This window comes from Sphaerodactylus townsendi, linkage group LG07 (genome assembly GCF_021028975.2).
Source record: "Sphaerodactylus townsendi isolate TG3544 linkage group LG07, MPM_Stown_v2.3, whole genome shotgun sequence".
Lineage (NCBI taxonomy): Eukaryota > Metazoa > Chordata > Lepidosauria > Squamata > Sphaerodactylidae > Sphaerodactylus > Sphaerodactylus townsendi.
This window is the reverse complement of record NC_059431.1, coordinates 17187404-17210102: the sequence shown is the minus strand read 5'-3', so window position 1 is coordinate 17210102 and position 22699 is coordinate 17187404. Positions and strand designations below refer to the sequence as shown.

The 22699-nt window shown below is 42.9% G+C and overlaps 1 protein-coding gene across 1 annotated transcript in view; it reads right to left on the bottom strand.

Annotated features, from left to right (window-relative positions):
- Positions 1-22699, bottom strand: part of LOC125436949 (WD repeat-containing protein 7-like) — a 232635-nt gene that overhangs the window by 181851 nt on the left and 28085 nt on the right. The window contains exon 5 of the mRNA XM_048504332.1: positions 12944-13057. Within this exon, the coding sequence (XP_048360289.1) occupies positions 12944-13057 (114 nt within the window). The remainder of the gene's footprint in view (positions 1-12943; positions 13058-22699) is intronic.

The window sequence follows — 22699 nt, the reverse complement described above, 5'->3', positions numbered from 1 at the left end:
TGGCCGCTCTTGCCCAGTACAATTTTTCTCCCTGCTTCGCTTATTCAAAAACAAAAGATTAAAGCAGGATTTGCAGAGGAGTTTCAAATGCAGCAGAAAGTGAAATTCATACATGACACTGAACGTTCCTTAAATCCAGTGAACGTATTTCCTTATGATTGCCGAGGGTGCATTTAGAATAGTTTTCTTGTACTGCTGGTCAAAATGTATGCAGAACACCTTACAAGGGAATCTAGGACCAATACCCCCAATTACATAGCATAAATGGACAGCTCAAAGCTTTCTGTTGTTTTCTGGTTTGCAGATTCCGCACTGACCCACCCATCTTTGAGGTAGCCGAGAATTCTCAGACTTGCCAAAACCAGCCATTGTTGATAAACACGCATGCACAAACACAAGATAATCTCCTAAATTTGTAATCATTTACATCATTAACAAAGCATATTGAGATTAAACCATTCTACTTTTTAAAAAAATAGCACAAAAAGGGTGTAAATTATTAAAGACATTAACGGTCAGTTTTCCATCTTTGCAACTCCCTTTATTCAGCAATGCAAGCTGTCAGATGCAATGGTAATGCTGATGAAAGAAAAAGCCCGTGGTTTCTGACAGCGGGGGTGAACTCTGACCCAAGAGGACCATAAAGCAGCCAACTTGGGCCCATTTTACATGGATGGGGCTGAGTGATTTACGCCGGCTAGTTTAAGTTTCAAGAGACAGATAACATCTTATGAAAAGACACAGAAATTATGGGAAGAGCCTTCTAAGCACAATTTTTAAAATGGCAAAAGCTTTACAGTGTAGGAGATTTTCAAGGATGTGTAACGGGGATGTTAATGTGCCGACATAATTTACGGCCTCCTTGTCGAGCCTGAAACTTGGCTCACCTTTTCCAGACCTTAAGAAGTGCTTTGGAAAGCTGAAGAATCTGTTTAACCCACTAACAGACATGGGCCAAATACAAAGATGCTGATCAATCCATGTTACTAGTGGCGGGGAGCGGGAAAAACTAAGTTTTATAAGAAACACAGGGGTACAACTGTACATTTTAATATTATTATTATATTGATACAAAACAGTTATACACAGCAAACAATATCAATATGCTGGATTTTGTATTACATCACACGTTGGATACTTAATATTATAATTATTATTATTATTATTATTATTATTATTATTATTATTATTATTATTATTATTATTATTATTATTATTAATAATAATAATAATTCCTCGATGCACACAATCAGAATTCCTCGATGCACACAATTTCAGATTCATACCCCACCCTCACTTTCCCCTTCCTCCACCCATCCCTACACAGCCCCAAACACATCAACACGGATTATTAAATTTGGTATACTACCAAAAACATTAGCCAATACAAGATAAAACCAATATACAACACAAAATTCAAATTAAATATTTTAAAACATTTTCAGGATCCACAACATAAAACCCCACTGTAGCTGGCACCCGAGAACTCCTATTCTGCCTTCGGGAGGGGACCAGCATAAATAAACAATAAATGGCTAGATGGCAGTGGGGGTTGTTAATGCTGAGTGGACAGTCAGCAACCAGTCCCTCCCCAAAAGCCCAGTGGAACACCTCTGTTTTTCAGGCCCTGCGGAACTGGCTAAGGTCCCACAGGGCCCTGATAGTTGGAGGAAGAGAATTCCACCACGCAGACCATGCAGGGGCCAGGGCAGTAAAGGCCCTAGCCCAGGTAGAGGCTAGCTCAGGGGTAGTGAACCTGCGGCTCTCCAGATGTTCAGGAACTACAATTCCCATCAGCCTCTGTCAGCATGGCCAATTGGCCATGCTGACAGAGGCTGACAAAACAGACCCTGAGCTCCAGGTTACCCTGGGCTACTGATAGAAGACTGGCCTGGGTAGAGACTAGCTGGGTAGGGGTTAGCCCACCACCAATTTGCCTCTGCAGAACATTTTGCAATACAAAGGAGCAGCAGTGGCGAAGTGGTTAAGAGCTCGTGTATCTAATCTGGAGGAACCGGGTTTGATTCCCCGCTCTGCCGCCTGAGCTGTGGAGGCTTATCTGGGGAATTCAGATTAGCCTGTGCACTCCAACACACACGCCAGCTGGGTGACCTTGGGCTAGTCTCAGTTCTTCAGACCTCTCTCAGCCCCACCCACCTCACAGGGTGTTTGTTGTGAGGGGGGAAGGGCAAGGAGATTGTAAGCCCCTTTGAGTCTCCTGCAGGAGAGAAAGGGGGGATATAAATCCAAACTCTTCTTCTTCTTCTTCTTCTTCCAAAGCCAGCTTTGAGTACCCGATGACACCATATTGTGGATTTCCCCCAACTGATACCATTGCTGAGACTGGAAAGGAGAAGGAAACTCACAAGACACCAGGACACAGGATAAGTTGTAGGGAGGGTTGTAAGGAGGATGACATTTTCAGCATTGTGTGTGTCTAAAATATTGCCAAAACACCACCAACGTATGGTGATCCTGTAGGGTTTTGATGGCAAGAGACGAACAGAGGTGGTTTGCCATTGTCCTCCTCTGCTTAGCAACCCTGGACTTCCTTGGTGGTCTCCCATTCAAATACTAACCCGGACCAACCCAGCTTAGCTGCTGAAATATGATGAGATCAGGTTAGCCTGGGCAATCCAGGTCAGCAGTAGTCCCGTGTATATCATAACGTTTAGTCTTGCAATCTTCTCTGGGCTTTTTATCGGGGAGTTAATTAATTAAGCACATGCAGAGAGGAAATGCAAAGACATAAACTGAAAAGTTAGACCTGCAGTCCATCAAAACCTTAGTTGCTATCCCAGTTGCTTCCCAGGGATGAATAAAGCCATTTTTTAGCCACGGTCTTTCCATGATGGCACCAGCATCTCACAGATCTGTTCTCTGAATGCTGCTTATAACCACTAATAGGTGTGAACAACACAGGCAATTGCACTTCTCACTTTTCTTCCGGGCACTCCAACTACTGATAGCTCCTCCTTGCCATCCTTACTTCTGAATCTTAGCAAAGAGTGCCTAGATCCGTGGTGGCGAACCTTTGGCACTCCAGATGTTATGGACTACAATTCCCATCAGCCCCTGCCAGAATGGCCAATTGGAACCCTCAGCTTGAACGCAGAACGCCAATTGGCCATGCTGGCAGGGGCTGATATGATCCATAACATCGGAATGAAGTGCTCCCACTAACCTACAAGTACTGTTGAAGGCTTTCATGGCTGGAATCAACTGGGGGTTTTCCAAGCTGTGTGGCTATGGTCTGGTAGTTTTTGTTCCTAATGTTTTGCCGGCATCTATGGCTATCATGCAGTGTAAAGGGGAATGGATACACAAGTATTACATAAACCAGTGGTTCTCAACCTGGGGGTCGCACGACCCTTTCACAGGGGTCGCCTAAGGCTCTCTGCATCAGTGTTCTCCATCTGTAACACGGATAAATGTTAGGGTTGGGGGTCACCACAACATGAGGAACTGTATTAAAGGGTCACGGCATTAGGAAGGTTGAGAACCACTGACATAAACAATGCAAAAATGCAATAAGTATCCACAAGGCTATCACCACAATCACGTGGTATATTTTAACTAATGAGTCAGTTTAATAAATGGAAATTTACAAAAAATCGTGTGTTTTCATAAACTTTGTATGTACATTTCATCATCCAATATTACATCGTATCAGAGATAAGTGCATAATTTTACATAAACTATTTTCAGTTGTAAGCAATCCAAAGCTTTTTAAGTTACAAGCAATTCAAAACTATGAAAATGTGAAGTGGAGATGCTGAAGAAATGGTTTTACTGGGTGGTCTGTAAAAAGCCAAACAGACACAGCACCCACCTGAGATATGTAGCTGGTATACAGAGTTACATATTTTGGCCTTACCTAGAATGAAGATTTTGCACTGTAGGATGGTCCTGACAACCAGTAAGAGTGCTGGCAGTGTAGAAAAGCCTCTGTACAACGGACGCATGGAAAATAAACTCGTTTTCAAGCAAAGCATGTAGGAGAGCCATGTATTTTCATAGCAGCTTCTATTTTTGCATTCCAGACTTGGCTCACCCTTCGATATGGCACAAAATTACCTCAACTCTGCCAGCCAGAAGGGATATACAGATGCTTTATTAGCAGGGAACCTCAGAAACTAGAAACAAGCCCAAATCAATAGCCAGTCTCACACTAAATCCTCCTCCAACTATATCCCTGAACACAAGAAATGGATATTTTTCAGCATTAGGTGCATTAAAAAAAAAAAGATTCATGTATTCTCTTATTTACATTCCTGAACTTAACAGTGACTTTCCCCGAGTCTAACAAACCTCTTAAGCAAATGAAGAGAAAACGAGAATGCACGTATGAGCAGAAGGAAATATAGCGCGTGAAGGAGACCGCTTCAAAATGGAACGACAGACTATCGTGAGAAATGATTTTAAGAGGTGTTAATGCATCTCTTCACTCTTCCACCTGTTCCACGTGAACTAACAGGTCAGAATACAAAGAAGGGAGAGAGATCCTCAAATTACTTTTCTGCTTATTGACAGAAGCACAAACTCCTTGAAGAACACTTGAAAGTGTGCTTCTTAATGCTTCTCAGAAATATTGTAAATTGCAGCTGTGGACCAATGTCACTCCACTGTTCTTTCTCCGGTAAATGAACTTTGGTGAATTAATGTCAGGAAGCAGCTCCTTTGATTTGCATAACTCCTGGCTTTTAGATATTTCTAAAAGAACATATTTTTTGCACTTACAGGCATAAAATATACATCGCTGATTCTGAGGGCTGTTTTGCAAGGATTTCAGGCAAAGTATCCCACTCGGGAGAAAAAAATGGGAAGAGGAAGTATTTATTTTACAAGGGCATACAGGAATGGATGCTACAGAAATGGAGGTGATGTATAATGAGAAGAGAAAAAAAGACAGGAAAAAAAAGAAAAGGGGCGGGGGGGAGAAGAACTCATCCCAAATATGATGGGAGTCAACTGCTTCTATTCCTCACATGTGATCTTCAATAGCGTGTCTGGGGCACCAGGAAGACCATCAGTGTGTTCTATGGCTCTTGTTGGCTTTTTCAGTCCCAAGAACAAAAGCCCAAAGGTTTCTGAATGGAGTACACAAACTTCGGATCACTCCCGAACAGCTGACTGATCAGCAAAGCAGAAGGTCATTCCAGGCAGGAACCCTCAGCTTGAACACAGACCACCTCTGTAGCTCTGGGCTCCGGACTACCTCGTTGCAGCCACACAGAAAACAAAAGGGTTGCTTTGAAAAAGAGAAAGCGTCTCTAACACAAAGCAAAGAACTGATCTCAACTGTCCTCGATTTTATTCAGGGTTGAAAGTGCTTTAGAAGAGCTAGAGCAGGGGTAGGGAACCTGCGGCTCTCCAGATGTTCAGGAACTACAATTCCCATCAGCCTCTGTCAGCATGGCCAATTGGCCATGCTGGTAGGGGCTGATGGGAATTGTAGTTCCTGAACATCTGGAGAGCCGCAGGTTCCCTACCCCTGAGCTAGAGGTATCAGTTGGATTGAACTGAAGGGATTGCCATTCATTAGCGGCCGCTTCCATTACAAAAAGGTACTTAGCTATGAATTCCTAGTGCTGTGACAGACCCTAACCCCATGGAAGCCACACTAGATTTCTTCTGTGACCATCAAAGATGCACAAGTTCCAAAATTTGAAACCGCAGGACAATAATAGAAATTCCGGGGAATACCAACACCTTGAACATGGATGCAGGTTGGGAGTCTGTGTAGTATAGGCCCTTTCCGCACAGGCCTAATACAGCACCCTGGGGATAGGCTCCTTCCGCACAGGCCTAATACAGCGCCCTGGGGACGGCAAAAACGCCATCCCCAGGGAGCCGTTGGCATGGGGGGCGCAGCTGCTTCGCAGCCGCGCTGCACTTGCTCCTCCCGAGTGGTGCGAAGCCGCCATTTTCCCACCTCGCTTCCCGAGCGAGGTTTACAGAAAACAATGGCTTCCAGCCGCTCCCGTGCGAACTGCAGCGGCTGGAAGGCGCCATTCCTCCCCCCTGTGCCTGACTGACCTACTGTCTCTGCGACCGTCCGGCGCCCAACCGAGGCCTGGGGACACGCCCCCCCTGCCCTGCAACGCCCGGGCTGATTAAAGCGGCGCAAGGCAGGCGTGTCCCTGGCAACTTGGCATTTCACGCGGACGGTGCGCCAGAAGGCTGAAATCGATCGGACGACGGTGCTCCGCAGAGCCCTCTTCTCTACTGCAACCAGGACCGTTCATGCGAACGGTCCCGGGGGGGTTGGGTCGGCGTTATGTACCTAACCTCCATCGTGGCCGTGCGGAAGCGGCCATAGAGTGATATAGTCTCCATGACTCACTTCAGTCAATACCGAGGCTGCAGTACCAATTGCATTTTTCAAACTCTCAAGGGCAATTCCACATACAGTAGATTACAGTAATCTAATCTAGGTGTAACCAAGGCACATGCCCCAATGCCCAGGAAAGATCTTTTCTGCCCAGGAGAGGTTGCAGCTGGCTAACCAGTGAAACTAGTAAAAGCCACTCCTGCTTACAGCTGCCACCTGCTTGTCCAGTACTAGGCCTGCCTCCACCTTTCCTTATATATCCCAGCTTTACATCTTCAGAATTCCAAATCGTTCCTACCAAGATGCTTTGAAAGCGAAACACGCTGAAACTTAAAAGAACAGCATTGAAATCCACACGTGACCATATTGCTTTTAGCTGTATGTAGTTAAAGCTGTCAACAAGAAGCAGTGATGTAGTATCATATTGTCTGGTTTTGACAATGTCAGTGACATTTGACCTTTACTCCCATTATGTGGTCAGCTGCACTGACCAAGGAGGCAGATGAAACTATTCTTACAGACCCTGGGTGCAGAAATGCACAAAACAGAGAACCCAGGGAGAAAATTTTAAAAATACAAAAAGGGTAACCCAAGGTTTTCTAGCCTTAATGGTGCATTTTAGATTTAGGTCCTTTAGGTGAATTTTGTTACCTTTCTGATTTTTTAAAATTGGTATTGCGGGATTTTATTGTATTAATTGTATCTTATTGGTTATCACTGGTTTTATTGTGTTCTGTAAACCATCTTGGATATGGGCAATAGAAAGCTGAGGTATAAATACTTTAAATAAATAAACAAATTCAAGGAAGACAAGCACCTACATACATTTATTAAAAGAGTTAAGAGAACTGAAATACTGCATTGGGAAAAGATGTTTTCCCCTTTAAACAAAACAATAACAATCACAGTGATACTATCTTTATCTGACAGTTTTCCTTTCAAGGGTCTCATTCACAAGTTGAACAGATTTCACTAACCTAATTAACATTGCTGGGTGGAATATTTCTTCTCAAATGTCTTAGCAGTGTAATTAAATACAATGTACCTAGAGAGAGTTCCTTTGAATCTGCAACTCAGCTTCTGGATTTGAGAGCAATGGGCTATTTGGTTGTGGTGGGCTTTCCGGGCTGTGTGGCAGTGGTCTGGTGGATTTTGTTCCTAACGTTTCGCCTGCATCTGTGGCTGGCATCTTCAGAGGTGTATCACAGAGGGAAGTCTGTTGCACAGAGGTGTATCACAGAGGGAAGTCTGTTACAGATGAACTACATAGAAAGTATTTCTCATGTTCTCCTTCACTTCCCTTTTTTATATAAATATTCAAATCAACTTATTAAATCCTCTTTTAATAAACAAGTAATTTCTGGACTCTCTTAAAGTATCCTTCCTCTTGAACAATTGCGATCCCCAAATAACTGTCACAGAATTTTTACATTGAGCTATAAGATCGTGCTCTCCCAAGGTCTTAGTTTGACTTCTTATAGTTTTTGGTTTTTCTTTGTTTTATTATTTTACCTTTCTTAAGTTATGTTATGTTAAATTGAACATTTTATCCGGCCTGAATGTTTGTTTAACTGAACTGCCTTATCTACCTGTTATGCCAAAGAGGACTACGACTGTGTATGTATGAATTCCAAATCCTTCCTAACGTGAAAAAATTATTTACAAAAAATTATTTTTAAAAAATGGTGACTCATAATTCCAGCTGAAAGCAATTCCTGGGAACACTTTCGCACTGTCTAGCATTATAAAACCAATCAATACATATTAGCATTAAAATACAGATACAAAAAAGAAGAAGCTTGATCATATTTTTAAGATGACAAATTGAGACATAAGTTGACTCCATCACAACTTAATATTTCCTTTTTATGAACTTCCCAGTTGTCATCCTACAACAAGACGTTACTGTTATTGCAGTCAGCTGACTGCCGCTTGACTATACATTGTTTTATCTGCATTCTTCCATTTCCTATCTGGATTGCCTCCATTCAGATGGCAAGCCTTAACTTTGGAAGGAAAGCTAAATTGTCAGCATTTTAGCCAAATTAAATACAAGGCCCCTTTCACACAGCAAATGTATAACGGGTTGCAGTCGGAATAAAGGAACCCGTTTTCCTGTTTTTGTGTTCTCAGGCATCCATGCAGGCAGCAATTGGAACCCACGGAAACAATCCGGGTTGCTGTTGCGCCTTTGCACGGAGGTGCGTCTATTTTTTAAATTACTTCCAACACATGTGCAGCTACGCAGGCGTGCACAAATGAACCCTCTCAACCATGCTGATGTCCCACAATACAACCAGCTGCACCTGCGTAGCTGTGAAGATGCACACCACAGAATAATATAAAAAAGGAAAAGGCAGGCAAATAAAGCCCCTTCTGCCTGGTCATTCGCTTGCGAGCAGAAGCAGCTAATAAATCCAACGAACGAACGAACGAGCGAGCGAACGAACCAATGAACAAATGAATCCAGGATTTTTGAAAAGGATTGCTTATTTAGTGATTTTTTTTAAAAAAAAAACAGCTTGGGAGAAATACCATGGGACAGACTCCTTTTGGAGGTGGAATCTGTGCGAAGTTCCCCCGCCCAAAACAGGTTATTTAACGTCCAACACCCATGTTTTTTGGCCTGTGAAGAAGGGGCCTCAGTTCTGTTTGTTGCCCAAACCTTCAGAGATAATGAAAGAAATGTGAGTCTCAACTGAAAATCAGCAAGGTTACCTATCTAGGAGGAAATACTTTCTCTAATAGGCTTTCTCTTTCTTGCTCCCTTTGGCAGTTAACGGGCCCAAAAGACATGGATATGCTGAAACCGGGATGATAAAAGGCACCCGGCCACAGTGTTGGAAGGTAGGCCTTAAGAGCTTTTAACCTACCGCTACTTTTACATAAAACGTATGATTACTGCAACTGTGCTTTAGATTCATGTATATGTAATTAAAAGTATTTTGTGCCTTATCGGGGCATCCCATACCAGCTTCCTCTGGGGCAACTGAATTGCTACCTCAGCCACTTACACCGTACAGCCTTATTAACCACTTTGATGGAAACATCCTGATCCTGGGATATGGCTGCCAACCTCCAGGGGGCAACTGGAGATCCTCCAGAATTACACTTCATCTGGGGACTACATTAATCACTTATTTCTTGATTATTTATTTAAAATATTTATTCCACTTGTCCTGGAGAAAATGGCTGCTTTGGAAGGTGGAGTTCATGGCATCATACCCTATTGAAATCCTTCTTGTCCCTAAATCTCACTCTCCTGGGCTCCATCCTCAAATCTCCCAGTATTTCTGAACCTAAAGTTTTATTTTATTTTTTATTCTTATTTTATTGAATTTATATCCTGCCCTTTCCCTACAGGGCTCAGGGCGGGTCCCAACACAAAACTTTACCATCAGTTGACTACCCGACATCAATTTGACTATCGGCCTGGTACAGAGGTCCGACTTTTTTCATGGTTTAGGATCAGCCAGTGACGTTATCAGACATCATTTCCTTTTAAATCAGAAACTTTTTCCTTTCTACTTCATATTTAGGGCAGTCAAAAAACACATGCACCAATGAACTGAGTACATTCATTTGACAGTCATAGAATCTTTGATTTGAAGGAAGAAGAAGAAGAAGAAGAAGAGTTTGGATTTATATCCCCCTTTCTCTCCTGTAGGAGACTCAAAGGGGCTTACAATCTCCTTGCCCTTCCCCCCTCACAACAAACACCCTGTGAGGTGGGTGGGGCTGAGAGAGCTCCGAAAAGCTGTGACAAGCCCAAGATCACCCAGCTGGCGTGTGTGGGAGTGCACAGGCTAATCTGAATTCCCCAGATAAGCCTCCACAGCTCTAGCGGCAAAGCGGGGAATCAAACCCAGTTCCTCCAGATTAGAATGCACCTGCTCTTAACCACTATGCCACTGCTGCTCCGTAAACAGTCCGTAAACAGTAGCCCTTCGTCTGGGTTTTTGGAAGTGCATTGCAGAGTGCAATCTTATATGCTCATCTCAATTTACGGACTTTTAATATAAAAATACAAAGGGAAAGCAGATTAGCAGCAGATTTAATACCCAGATTTAATGGAGAGCGACTCCTCATTGCTTTTTTAAAATCATTTCAGTTATATTTAACTAGTTTCTGAGTGCACAATGTAAGTCTTTGTAGTGTCGAAGGTTTTCACAGGTATATATACTTCACTTGCTTTACTACCATCAGATCCTCTGAAGATGCCAGCCACAGATGCAGGCGAAACGTCAGGAGAAAATGCTACTTGAACACGGCCATGCAGCCCAGAAACCACACAACACCCCAATGTAAGTCTTTGTTTAATTAAACCAGCAGGTAGACACTACCTTAACTGTTTCATTTTGTCCTCAAATCTGCTGTATGCCACTTAAACAGCTACGTTCCCATGTCGCTGGCATTAAATTCGCCCCTTTTCCTGGTACCTGTGAAACTAAGGTTGCTTCTTAATGGTCTAAATCAAAACTGTGCAGTAGATGAGACAAATTCTGTTTTGAAGTTTGTTGTCAAACATTTTTAAACCGGTTGTATGGCCTAGGCCCTAGGGGATGTCAAACTCAGATATATTATGAACGATGATATCAGACATCAGAAGGAATGAACAGCTGTAAACAACTTAAGGCAACCTATAGTGAATGTTTTATATGGAGAAAAAAATACTACAGATGTATAGTTGCATACATTCAGACCCTATTTCACTGACTTCAGCATGACTCAGAATAAAAAGTGTAAATATTAATAAGCCATTAAGGCCAAAAATAAAATAAAATACGACGACAGCAAACAGTGCGTCAGAAGTCGCTCTAACAATCAGAGAGACATTGCTAAGAGTTTACTAAATGTGAAAGATCATCAAAAGCCCAAGTGGATTCACTGCCTCGTGCTGTTTTCGTAGGATGAACGCTCTAGCTACCAGCTGAACCTCACCTTTTTTCAATATCTGCCCAAAAAAGGAAAGTTACTGCCTTTGATACCAGTTTTGCTCCTCCTAGACTTACCAGATTTTTCAAATCGTAATTTATGCAGGCTTCCAGTCAATAGAAATAAATATAGTTCTCTTTTAAACTTGCACAGAAATCTATACGGAGCTCAATCAAGTCTCGGAATCCAAAAGGAAACTCACTCGGTCTATAATCCGTGGCTTGCTAGTTGTATTGACAGAATGCTAAGGAAGGCTTTGAGTTATTTAAATTGTGGAGATACTGACTCAGTAGAAGCCTTATGAGTTGATTTCCAGAAAAACGTACCATTAATTGTGTCCCAACAATAATTTCCATTAATGCACAGGTGTCAAACTCGTGACCCTCCAGATGTCATGGACTACAGTTCCCATGATCCCCTGCCAGCATGATGCTGGCAGGGATGACTTATGAATCCTGCGCATTGCTGGCAGGGGATGGTGGGAACTGTAGTCCATAACATCTGGAGGGCCACGAGTTTGACACTTATGCTAGTGGAAGAAGGATTTACACACACAGGCGTGTGCATGTCCACTAATCTCTGATTCTCCTCTCTCACTGCTTCTGGGGGGACCTAGGTCCCCAACTAGTGGACTGCATAGAAGTGGGTGGGCAAGGAAGGGCAGAATTTTTGGGAGTGTAAACATTATTCCTAAAGTGCATCTGTGTCTAAAATGAACCATAAATCTGTATCCTCCTCTCTAACTGAGATGAAGTCCAAGGACACGCAACCACATCGGCATGTATTCAGCGCTCATCACTTTGGCCTTTCCCCTTTGATTTCTCTCCCACTGCTGACATTTAGATGGTTAGCACATTGGGGCAAGGCTGTCTCTTTATTGCTTCTGCTTATTCTGGAAAGCATCATGTAAGGTGAAGACAGTACATTCGTTCATCTTGCATATGCAGGTCTTCACACAACAACTTTTCGGACATCAACGTCAAGTCTTAAAAGTGGCAGCAAAGTGATTTGACGTGGCCTCCTCAGGAATTCCATGCAACTTGCACTCAAATGGGTATTCCTATAAACAAGGAGTACGCAAATATCCAACCTCCTATATTAGATCAACAGCCAAATTACTATGTATTGTCGAAGATGCCAGCCACAGACGCAGACGAAACGTTAGGAACGAGATCCACCAGACCACAGCCACACAGCCCGGAAAACCCACCAGAACCAGCCAAATTACTATTAGCTGAGAATCTTTTTTGCACAAACATGCCACTTCTCATGGAAGCAGTAAGCAGAAGTTAGTCATGCAATTAAAGGAAGAGAATTAAATCGCTGCAATATTGTGTATCTACTTGAGTCACACGCAGAAAATATTTATAACTCATTCTACAATATGGAGCTGGGGAATAATTCCGCTGCAGTCTGGTTTAACACTGCTGTGCCTTTCAGACACTACATCCTGCCTTGGACAGTCCAGACTTTAGAAGCTACGCAGGGCCATTCCTGAGTAGTGCTTAGATGGGAGACCACCAAGAAAGCTTAGTGGCAATCTGGCAATCCACTTCTTTTTGCCTCTTGCCTTGAAAATCCAACAGAGTTTCCATCAATTGATTGTGACTTGACAGAACTTTCCACCATCAGAGCAATACAGCTGAGAAAGCAATTAAACATCCAAATGCTTACCTGCAGGAATGTCTTCATCCACCAGATCGTGCTCTTCTTCTTGAATTTTAGCTTCCGATGCCGACGGTTCCGGACTGGCAGTGGCCGTCTGGATGGCTTCTGTGGTCACTCCCGCTGAAATGAGTCAAGCCGCAGAAAACGTCAGTCCACCTCACAAGTTATAGAACATACAAGCTGCATCTGAGCAAGCTCAGATTTCATGCTTTACTTCTCCCCTTCAGGAGATCTACTAATTGGAACCTAATTTTACCAGATTCTCTGAAGATCATAACTGGACAGAGGTATTCACTAGCAGTGAGAAGGAGTTCCCTTTAATTATTGTTATTTATTTATTTATTATTTATTTATTTGTTCCACTTTTATACCGCCCTCCCCCGGAGGGCTCAGGGCGGTTTACAACACAATACATACAAGTGGATAATAAAATAAAATACTAAAATTTATACAAGTTAAAATGCAGCGCTCCAAGCTTATAAATGTTTAAAACAGATGGCGTTCAACCTTTCACTCCTCTGACTCTGAGGGGGGGAACAGCGGATCTCAGTTGTTAATGGGCACCTATCAGCAGCCGGCCTCCCCAAAAGCCCGGCGGAATAGCTCAGTCTTACAGGCCCTGCGGAACTCACTGAGGTCCCGCAGGGCCCGGACAGCTGGCGGAAGAGCATTCCACCAGGCAGGGGCCAGGGCCGTAAAAGCCCTGGCCCTAGTGGAGGCCAGCCGCATCATAGAGGGGGCGGGGACCTCCAGTAGATTGGCCTCTGCCGAACGCAGAGACCGACGTGGGACATATGACCACATACCCAAACAACTTAAGAACATAAGAACATTATTAATTAATCAATCAATCAATCAATCAATCAATCAATCAATCAATCAATCAATCAATCAATGAATTAAACTTATAGGCCGCCTCATCCCCGAAGGGCTCGAGGAGGCTCACAATATGGCTGTACTCCAAGACAGCAAATCAAAACAACATAAAACTTAAACTCATTAAAACATCAAGCAGCAGTTACGGCAAATATAGATTAAAAACAACATATGTTGTTTAACAACGTTGTTTAAAACAGGCACCCGATCTCAAGGCCAAAAAGAAGGGGAGGGAGTAGGCAGGGCCCGTAAGAACATAAGAGCAAGCCAGCTAGATCAGACCAGAGTCCATCTAGTCCAGCTCTCTGCTACTTGCAGTGGCCCACCAGGTGCCTTTGGGAGCTCATGTGCAGGGTGTGAAAGCAATGGCCTTGTAGTTTAATCAGATCGTAGTTTAATCTTGTAGTTTAATCAGATTGGTTAGTCTCCACCCTACAGCCCAATTCTACATAGATACATTTTGCCCATCGTTGGTTCTCACCTTCTCAATTCTACTCCTCTCCCCCGTGCCCTTCTCTTGCCTCCACTATTAAAATTCATCTGCAAGCTCTTGGGGAGACGGACCTGACATTTTTAGTCCTGTGCGGAATCCATCATAATGCAACAGAATGTGTTGGAACTGGTATGGTACAGACCTGAAGTGAATTAGTCGGGAAGGGTCCAGTTCAAACTTTATCTCTGCCATAAATTCACGAGGGGGACTTAGGAAAGCCTGTTTCAGCCCAAGCCACACCTTCCACATCAACAATAAAGCTCTATCTTATTGGGCTGTTTGTGAATAGTACAAGAAGAGATGCATTTTTGAGGCCCAGGGCTTCCCAACCATTTTGAGCGGTGGGCACATTTGGAATTCTGAAAGGGCCCAGGGAGCAAAGTTGCAAAATGGCTGCCACGGGAGGTGGAGCCAACCACAAAATCATTACCACAGCTCAACTTCAGTAACACAGCATAAATCCTTGTGCTTTGGCAGCAATTGCTGCCAAAACAATATGATCACTATCACAGACATGACAGGATACATACATCAGACAGCTATAATTCTGTTCTGCCACAAAAAAAGACAAAAGAGAAGAAGGGTACACACAGGTACAGGGAAATATTATAAATTAGGCCGAACGCCTCAGCTGGGCAACTGCACGGGTCAATACGAATAGGATAAAGTTATTAGAACAGCGGTTTACCTAATTTAGCAACCATGCTGGCGAAACAACACGGCATTTCAAAAACACTGGCAGCCTGCGTAGAAATCACTCTTCACGTAGGCTTTTATTTAACGCCCTAAAATTGGACCGTATTATTTGAAAAGCAAATTATCCGAGAGGCGTCAACCTCTGTTTCTGCGAGGGAGGAAAAAAATGATAATTAATCATAGTGTAAAAAAAAAAGAAAAGAGCAGCAGCAGCAACCCAAAGACAAAAAGGAGAGAGAATGTGAAAAACAGAAATAAATCAGGTGGAGACGGACTGTGAAATATGGCTCCTTTTTTGAAATAAAGTCAATGAACATGAACATGCATTACCAAGCCCTGACCTCCCTTATTTTCCAGTGTTATCTGGGTACCTGGTTAAGAGTCATACCAACACACAAGCTTATTTTATATACAAATTAGGGAATAGAAATAGTAAGTCCCAAGCATAGAAAAAGGAATATGGTTGCTGAGGCATCATACAGGATCCATCTTAATCTTTTGTGTTCTAAAATAATGATTCTGCTCCACATTTTTCTACTTCCATTTCCTGTTTTATGTGATCTGGAAATGTGAGTCCTTGTATATTAAAGATCGGAGGAGGATTGTGGAGTAGTGGTTATGCTAATCAGGAGACTTGGATTCAAATGCTTGCTCAAGAAGAAAAAGAAGAGTTCTGTAAGGAGACTCAAGGTAGCTTAGAAACACTTTCCCTTCCTCGACCCACAACAGAGTAGGTGGAGTAGGTGGGGCTCAGAGAGTTCTGAGAGAACTGGGACTAGGGCGGCCAAGGTCATCCAGCAAGGCTTCATGTGTAGGAGCGGGGGAAACAAAACCACTCATGTGGAGGGGCAGAGAATAAAACTTGGTTCTACAGGTTAGAGCCCATCAGTTTTAACCACTATACCGTGAGAAAGAAACCTTGGTCATTCACTCAAATTCAGCATAACAGTGCTACTATGCAAAACAGGGCTGTTGTGAGATTATAAATGAGGAGAAAACCATGACCACCGCTCTGAGCTCCTTTGAGAAAAGATGGAAAGAAAAAGTGACAGTCAGATAGAGGTTGAACATTGAGGCTCTTTTCTAAGCACAGCTACACTGGCTGGGGGTGCAGGGCAGGGCCCTCTTGGTGATGGTACCTTTTTATTAAAGAGCTCCTTCCTCACAGAAGATAGTTTTAGGTGGGTAGCCATGCTGGTCTTTAGTAGAAGAACAAGATTTGAGTCCAGGAGCACCTTACAGACCAACAAGACTTCCAGCATATAAATTTTTGAGTCAAAGGCTCATTCCGCACATGCAGAATAATGCACTTTCAAACTGCTTTCAGTGCTCTTTGAAGCTGTGCGGAATGGCAAAATCCACTTGCAAACAGTTGTGAAAGTGGTTTGAAAACGCATTATTTTGTGTGTGCGGAAGGGGCCAAAGCTTCCTGGTATCTGATGAAAAGAGGTTTGATTCTCGAAGGCTTATCATCTGAAAATCTTGTTGGTCTCTAAGAGACAAGCACGGTGAAGTGGTTAAGAGCAGGTAGACTCTAATCTGAAGAACCGGGTTTGATTCCTCATTCTTACGTTCTTGCTGGGTGACCTTGGGCCAGTCTCAGAACTCTCTCAGCCTTACTTACCTCACAAAGTGTCTGTTTCAGGGAGAGGAATGGAAAGGAGTTTGTAAGCCACCCTGAGTCTCCTCACAGGAGAGAAAGGCAAGATATACATCCAAACTCTTTTTCTTCTCTTCTAAGGTGGTCCTGGACTTGAATCTTGCTCTCCGCAGAGAATGAATTCAGATTGGCTCTATTTTTTTTTTACTGCGAATTGAACAGTACAAAGACTTTTTATTTTGCAGATGTTGGTGAACATGGCAAGATGCTGGCAAACTGAAGACAGCTGTTCAAAACTGACTTTAATATTTCTGAGATTGCTTTCATGCAGCATTACTGCTGGCAGGTTCCATCCTCCCAGTCAGAGTCGTTTTATAATGATTTTTGTTTTTGGCATCAGCTGTGACGTAGGCCTCTCTGAGAGCCTGGTGAAACCATGGAATGAGTAGAAGTTTAAAAATAAATTAATTGGCGGTGGGGGGAGTTTACCTCAGTATCTGATTTTCAGAAACATCCGACAAGGGAGGTTTGACTCTCAAAAGCTTATACCTTGGAAATCCTATTGGTTTCTAAGGTGCTCCTGGACTCGAATCTCGTTCTGGAACATTCTTTGACACATCCCAACCCATTATTAAGCAATACATTTGCTAAGACAGCAGTCATGTCCAATGACAGTTCTGGTCCGGTAAACTGCCAGAAGGGGCATGAACTACCCAATTAAGAGCTCAGGCTAGACTACCGAGACCCAATTCAAACTCACATGTGCGTATTGTTCAAATATCCTCCACCAGCCTTGGGCAAATGAGATACGTTCAGCTTGGAGGGATATGAGGCAATATGGCAAACCACGCTACAGTGTGAAAGAGTTGAATCATTTTTACCCTTGACCCATTTCTCGAACTGGTTCTCTGGTGAAGCTGTCTGCTGAAAAGCACAGTAGGCTGTTTGGGTTGATACCAATGGGGCACTCAGGATTGGGGTGGGCTCTCTTGTCAGAGATTGACTTCAAAAGGGGGTTAAGGGAATCTCAACTAGAAGAAGAAGAAGAAGAAGAAGAAGAAGAAGAAGAAGGAGAAGAAGAAGAAGAGGAGGAGGAGGAGGAGGAGGAGGAGTTTGGATTTATATCCCCCCTTTCTCTCCTATAGGAGACTCAAAGGGGCTTACAATCTCCTTGCCCTTCCCCGCTCACAACAAACACTCTCTGAGGTAGGTGGGGCTGAGAGATCTCAGAAAAACTATGACTAGCCCAAGGTCACCCAGCTGGTGTGTGCTGGAATGTACAGGCTAATCTGAACTCCCCAGATAAGCCTCCGCAGCTCAGGCGGCAGAGCAGGGAATCAAACCCGGTTCCTCCAAATTAGAGTACACCTGCTCTTAACCACTACACCACTGCTGCTCCTAAACTAAATCAGGATTGCATTAACTAAGACAACCCCACTTATGGTCATGCAGAAGAAGGGTCACGACCACACCAGCAATCCAAACAGCTCATCCAGTCAAAGGTTGGTGTCAGAGAAGTCTAACGTCAAGCTAAAATCAATATCAAAGGGTTTTGTTCATGAAGTCAGGGAGTAAGGAATTGGAATCCGGAGGCAAGGAGCAACTCAGGCCAGAGAGGCAGTGATTAGGTATGCTACGGAACAGCGAAAGTGGTACTCACAGCATCGATGCAGCCAGCAAGCAGGGAAAGATGGGTGAGAGAAAATAGCCCTGTTGATCAGACAAGGTCTGAGATGAATCCCCCAAAGTGATTTATAGAAGCCAATCAAGATTCCAGTCCATCATGAGGCTATCATGAGTCTCAGCAGGAGATTTTTTTTTTAAAAAAATCAACTCAGTAAGCACCAACATGCAACTCTGAGCAGTTTTGTCGAAGGCTTTCACAGCCAGATTCAAATGGTTCTGGTGGGTTTTCTGATATGTGGGGCCGTGGTCTGGTGGATCTTGTTCCTACCATTTCGCCTGCATCTGTGGCTATCATCTTCAGAGGTGTGTCACAGAAGATGCCAGCCACAGATGCAGGCGAAATGTTAGGAACAAGATCCACCAGACCACGGCCACACAGCTCGGAAAACCCACCAGAACCAGCTGAGCAGCTTTGTTTTTAAAGAACTGCCAGTGGATCTCTTAGGATTGCACGGTGGCCGTTCTACATATGGAGTCAAGCAGGAATTCTTTCATTCTTTTTAAACCTTTTTTGTATCAATCTCTCTAAGCCATAGGGCTTAATTTTTCTGGACTCATTTTTAGGGCTTACATATATGAATGGAGTTTAATCCTTCAGATTGCTTTAAAAAACAGGTCTTCTTAGAGTTATATATTTTGTGCGCTCTTCTCCATTCTGAGCACTCATCCACAAGTAAATATCTTAAGAGGTGCCGGAGCCGACAGTCAAAGAGTCAACTGAAAGCATTCAGAGATTTCTCAAGATAGGCTATGAATGTTCCCTATTTGACAGAGAGCTTCATAACGATGCACAATCATAGGCTGAAATCCCCAAATCCATAACGCATCCTTAAAGTCAATATTGCTTGCGCACGTGGTTGCTGCGCATGAGATTGCCACCTTAATTTGAACGAAAGCAGCTATTGATACGCAAGGACAGCATCATACGTGTTAGAAAGAATTTATCATATTTTCTTTCGGAGGGCCGATATGGATTTACAGGATCACTTGAAAGGTTCAGATTATTAAAGTGGCTCATTTGTATTTCATACGTCCTACAACAGAGGGGGAGGTTGTTTGTTTGTTTTAAAGCGGATTACCTCAGAGGAAACCCGTTTCACGCAAATGCTGCCTCTGTTTTCTCAAAATTATTTTTGCAATCCGGGAGGGGCGTACGACTTTTGTCTATAGTTTTATTTCGAGACAGAAGGCTTTAAATTTATTGGAAACGGATTTCTGCAGTGACTGACCGGCCCTGGCCCACATTCCCTGCAATCCTTATGACAGACAGACTGCCTGCCTCACATTAATTCACTTCACACTATTTCTATCGATCCGCGGCCGGTTCCCCAGTCTCTCTGCACACATTCCTTGTCTGGCTGCCTACATCCACATCAGCACATATACACAAAGGCCATCGAAAGATAACCTTTTGCTTTCCATTAAAGACACAGTGGCCATTTTTCTCCTATCTGCAGCAGCATCAGAACATATAAAAATGTACCAGAATTTCTATCGGCCCCAGGACAAAAAAGAAACCTCGAGTGCTCGTGAAGATTTCAAGTACATCCGCAGTTATAGTCTAGAAAACAATCATTTTCACTTTTTTTTTAAAAAAAAGGTTGATTTGGTCAAAGATGACGCGTGCGGCAGTGATGGGGCAAGGGAGGGAGGGAGAGAGAGAGGAGATCCTAGGACGAGAGATATATACAACCAAGAAATCCTTTCAAAACAGCCTTTTGGTTCAAACAACTAACATTACATGTCCAATTTATTAGTCCTGTGTAGCTATAAACCAAAGGACCGGTTTTAAGGTGCAGGTGTGACCTAAACCTTCACCAAATCCAAAACCCACAACTGATGATGCCAAATACATTTTTTTATAGTAACTGTAAGAACAACCCATACAAAGAACCAAAATATAGAAAGCAACCATGTATTAACTTGTTTTGGCAGAGTGTTTAGATTGGCCTGATGACTTTAAAAGGCAAATACCTTCTCAGTGGATAATACTGTTGATGGTACATGCTTGTAAAGGTTTTAACAAAAAAGAAAAATGCAAGCTCTTGTTTGGGGTTTCCAAAACCCAAACAAAAGGTGGAATAGAAAAGGTGGAACAATGCATCTGGTAAAGGTTAGGACAAATGCATTTTAGCACAGAGGTTCCAAATTCCCCACCAAAGTCCTGAACGAATGTTTATGCATTATAATTATTGATTCGGAAAATAATGCAAAGTACCTTACTTTTGATAAGCCTATTTGGGGTTTTTTGAGATGCAAATCCACAAAAGCTTCTGAACAAGGATCCCTTCTCCCTAGGGCCGCCAGTAACCACCCCTGCCTTTTCTAAACCACTGGCAGTGGTTTTTTTTTTTAAAAAAAATACTGTGCATGTAGTAGATTAAATGGCTTCTTAGAAAACAGAACATGGTGCTTGTAGTAAAGGCCACAAATGATACCGTCACAAATGACAGAAGCACTTAAGTTGAGTGCTAGTGGGATGCAGGAAGAATAGTGACTTACAAAGGCCAACCAAGTGGTAGAAAAGATCTTAACTTGGCCCACTACATACAGCAATGCCAGAAATCTATATTGCCAACAAAGTTAAAAAAATAAATTCTTTAACACGGTATTCTCTTTGCGGGCAAACAACAGGCAACTAAGATGTACAGAAGAGATCTTTTATCTGTCAAACAAAGGTGTAAGCTCTGTGCTGTGCGTATGACAAATATCCAAAGCAGACAAACCAAACAAAAAAGAAAAGAATTTTTAAAAAATCTAACTAAATTGCAATCTGACCGTTCAGGTAAAAATCCTAAATTTAAGTAGGTATCTGCATCGTCGAAGAATACGTCAAACGACTTGCTTGTAAGGACTTAACACTTTCACAAAGAGGATATTAAATTACACAGGTGGCAAACGACTTGTATCTTTAAGGACAAAAAAACATAAAGAATCCATTTTTAAGAACATGTTTATCATCTTGGGATTTATTTTACCATTTTTATCCTTTTGTATTTAACGGCATCAGCTTACGGCAAATCCCACAAGCTTTTCTTATTTTTGCAGTTAAAACAAAAACATATGGTGCTATTCAATAATTTTAGAGTTGGGAGCTGTGCTGAACAGAAGGTTCACAATCTACGACAGGCAGGGCACAAGAACTCTGCAGCTGGTCAGACAGCAAGTGAAGAGACCTCAGGTATGAGAACCAAAGGAAGGAGGGAATTAAGTATTTAAAACCTGAACTCGTAACATCGTGGCATATTAAGAATAACTGAATAACTCCATTCAGCCCTAGAACACTAACACAACCAATAACAAAGCTTGAAGAAGGGTCATCACTAAAGTGCAGAATCATTAAACCATCATTAAAAAAAACAGTAGATCAAGCAGTATCACTAGAACAAAATTCTAGCAAGTAGCTTTAGGATACATGTATCAAAACACAGCGGGGTCAATGATAACAGCGGAATGACGATACCAAAACTTGTGTGCGTGCGTGCGTGTATCAGTGAAATCAACTAAGAAGAAGAAGAAGAAGAAGAGTTTGGATTTATATCCCCCTTTCTCTCCTGTAGGAGACTCAAAGGGGCTTACAATCTCCTCACAACAAACACCCTGTGGGGTAGGTGGGGCTGAGAGGGCTCCGAAAAGCTGTGACTAGCCCAAGGTCACCCAGCTGGCGTGTGTGGGAGTGCACAGGCTCATCTGAATTCCCCAGATAAACCTCCACAGCTCAGGCGGCAGAGCGGGGAATCAAACCCGGTTCCTCCAGATTAGAATGCACCTGCTCTTAACCACTACACCACTGCTGCTCCCTTGTAAACATTTATTTTGATCACCAAACTGACTTAACTGTGTGCTTGCAATACCTCCTGAAAAACCGGGGGGGGGGGGGGAACCTTCCAGTGGAGGTTAGCTGCCTATTTCTAGGCAAACATCACCATGCCAACTTATGGCAATAACTTAATTCCAAGTCGCAATAGTAGCATGAAGAAAACAACCGCCGGATCACCCAGATCTGTCCCCCTTCAGAATGAGGGTCCCTCGGCCGATCTGCAAGATCCATTGTTAACGCAGCTCATGTCAGACACTAACGATGTATATATGCTCAGTACATTCCCTCCCATAGATGTTGGAGCGAAGAAAACATACACGTTCAAAGAAAGGGTTCGAGGCATTCATCCAACAATGAAAATTCCACTTTCAAGGTAATGCTGAGGTAAGAATTCTGATGAGAAACAAACCAAAGGCCACAGGGCCAACAGAACTCAGGAGCAGGGGAAAAAAGCTTGAAGCGACCGGATGGTCTCAGGCACAAGAACGTAAGAATAAATATACCTAAACTCCACGCACAAAACCTCTAACTGGCCCTGTGACTGGACAGCTGAGTTGGGGGTCCAAATATTGAACGTCTTGGATTCTTCTC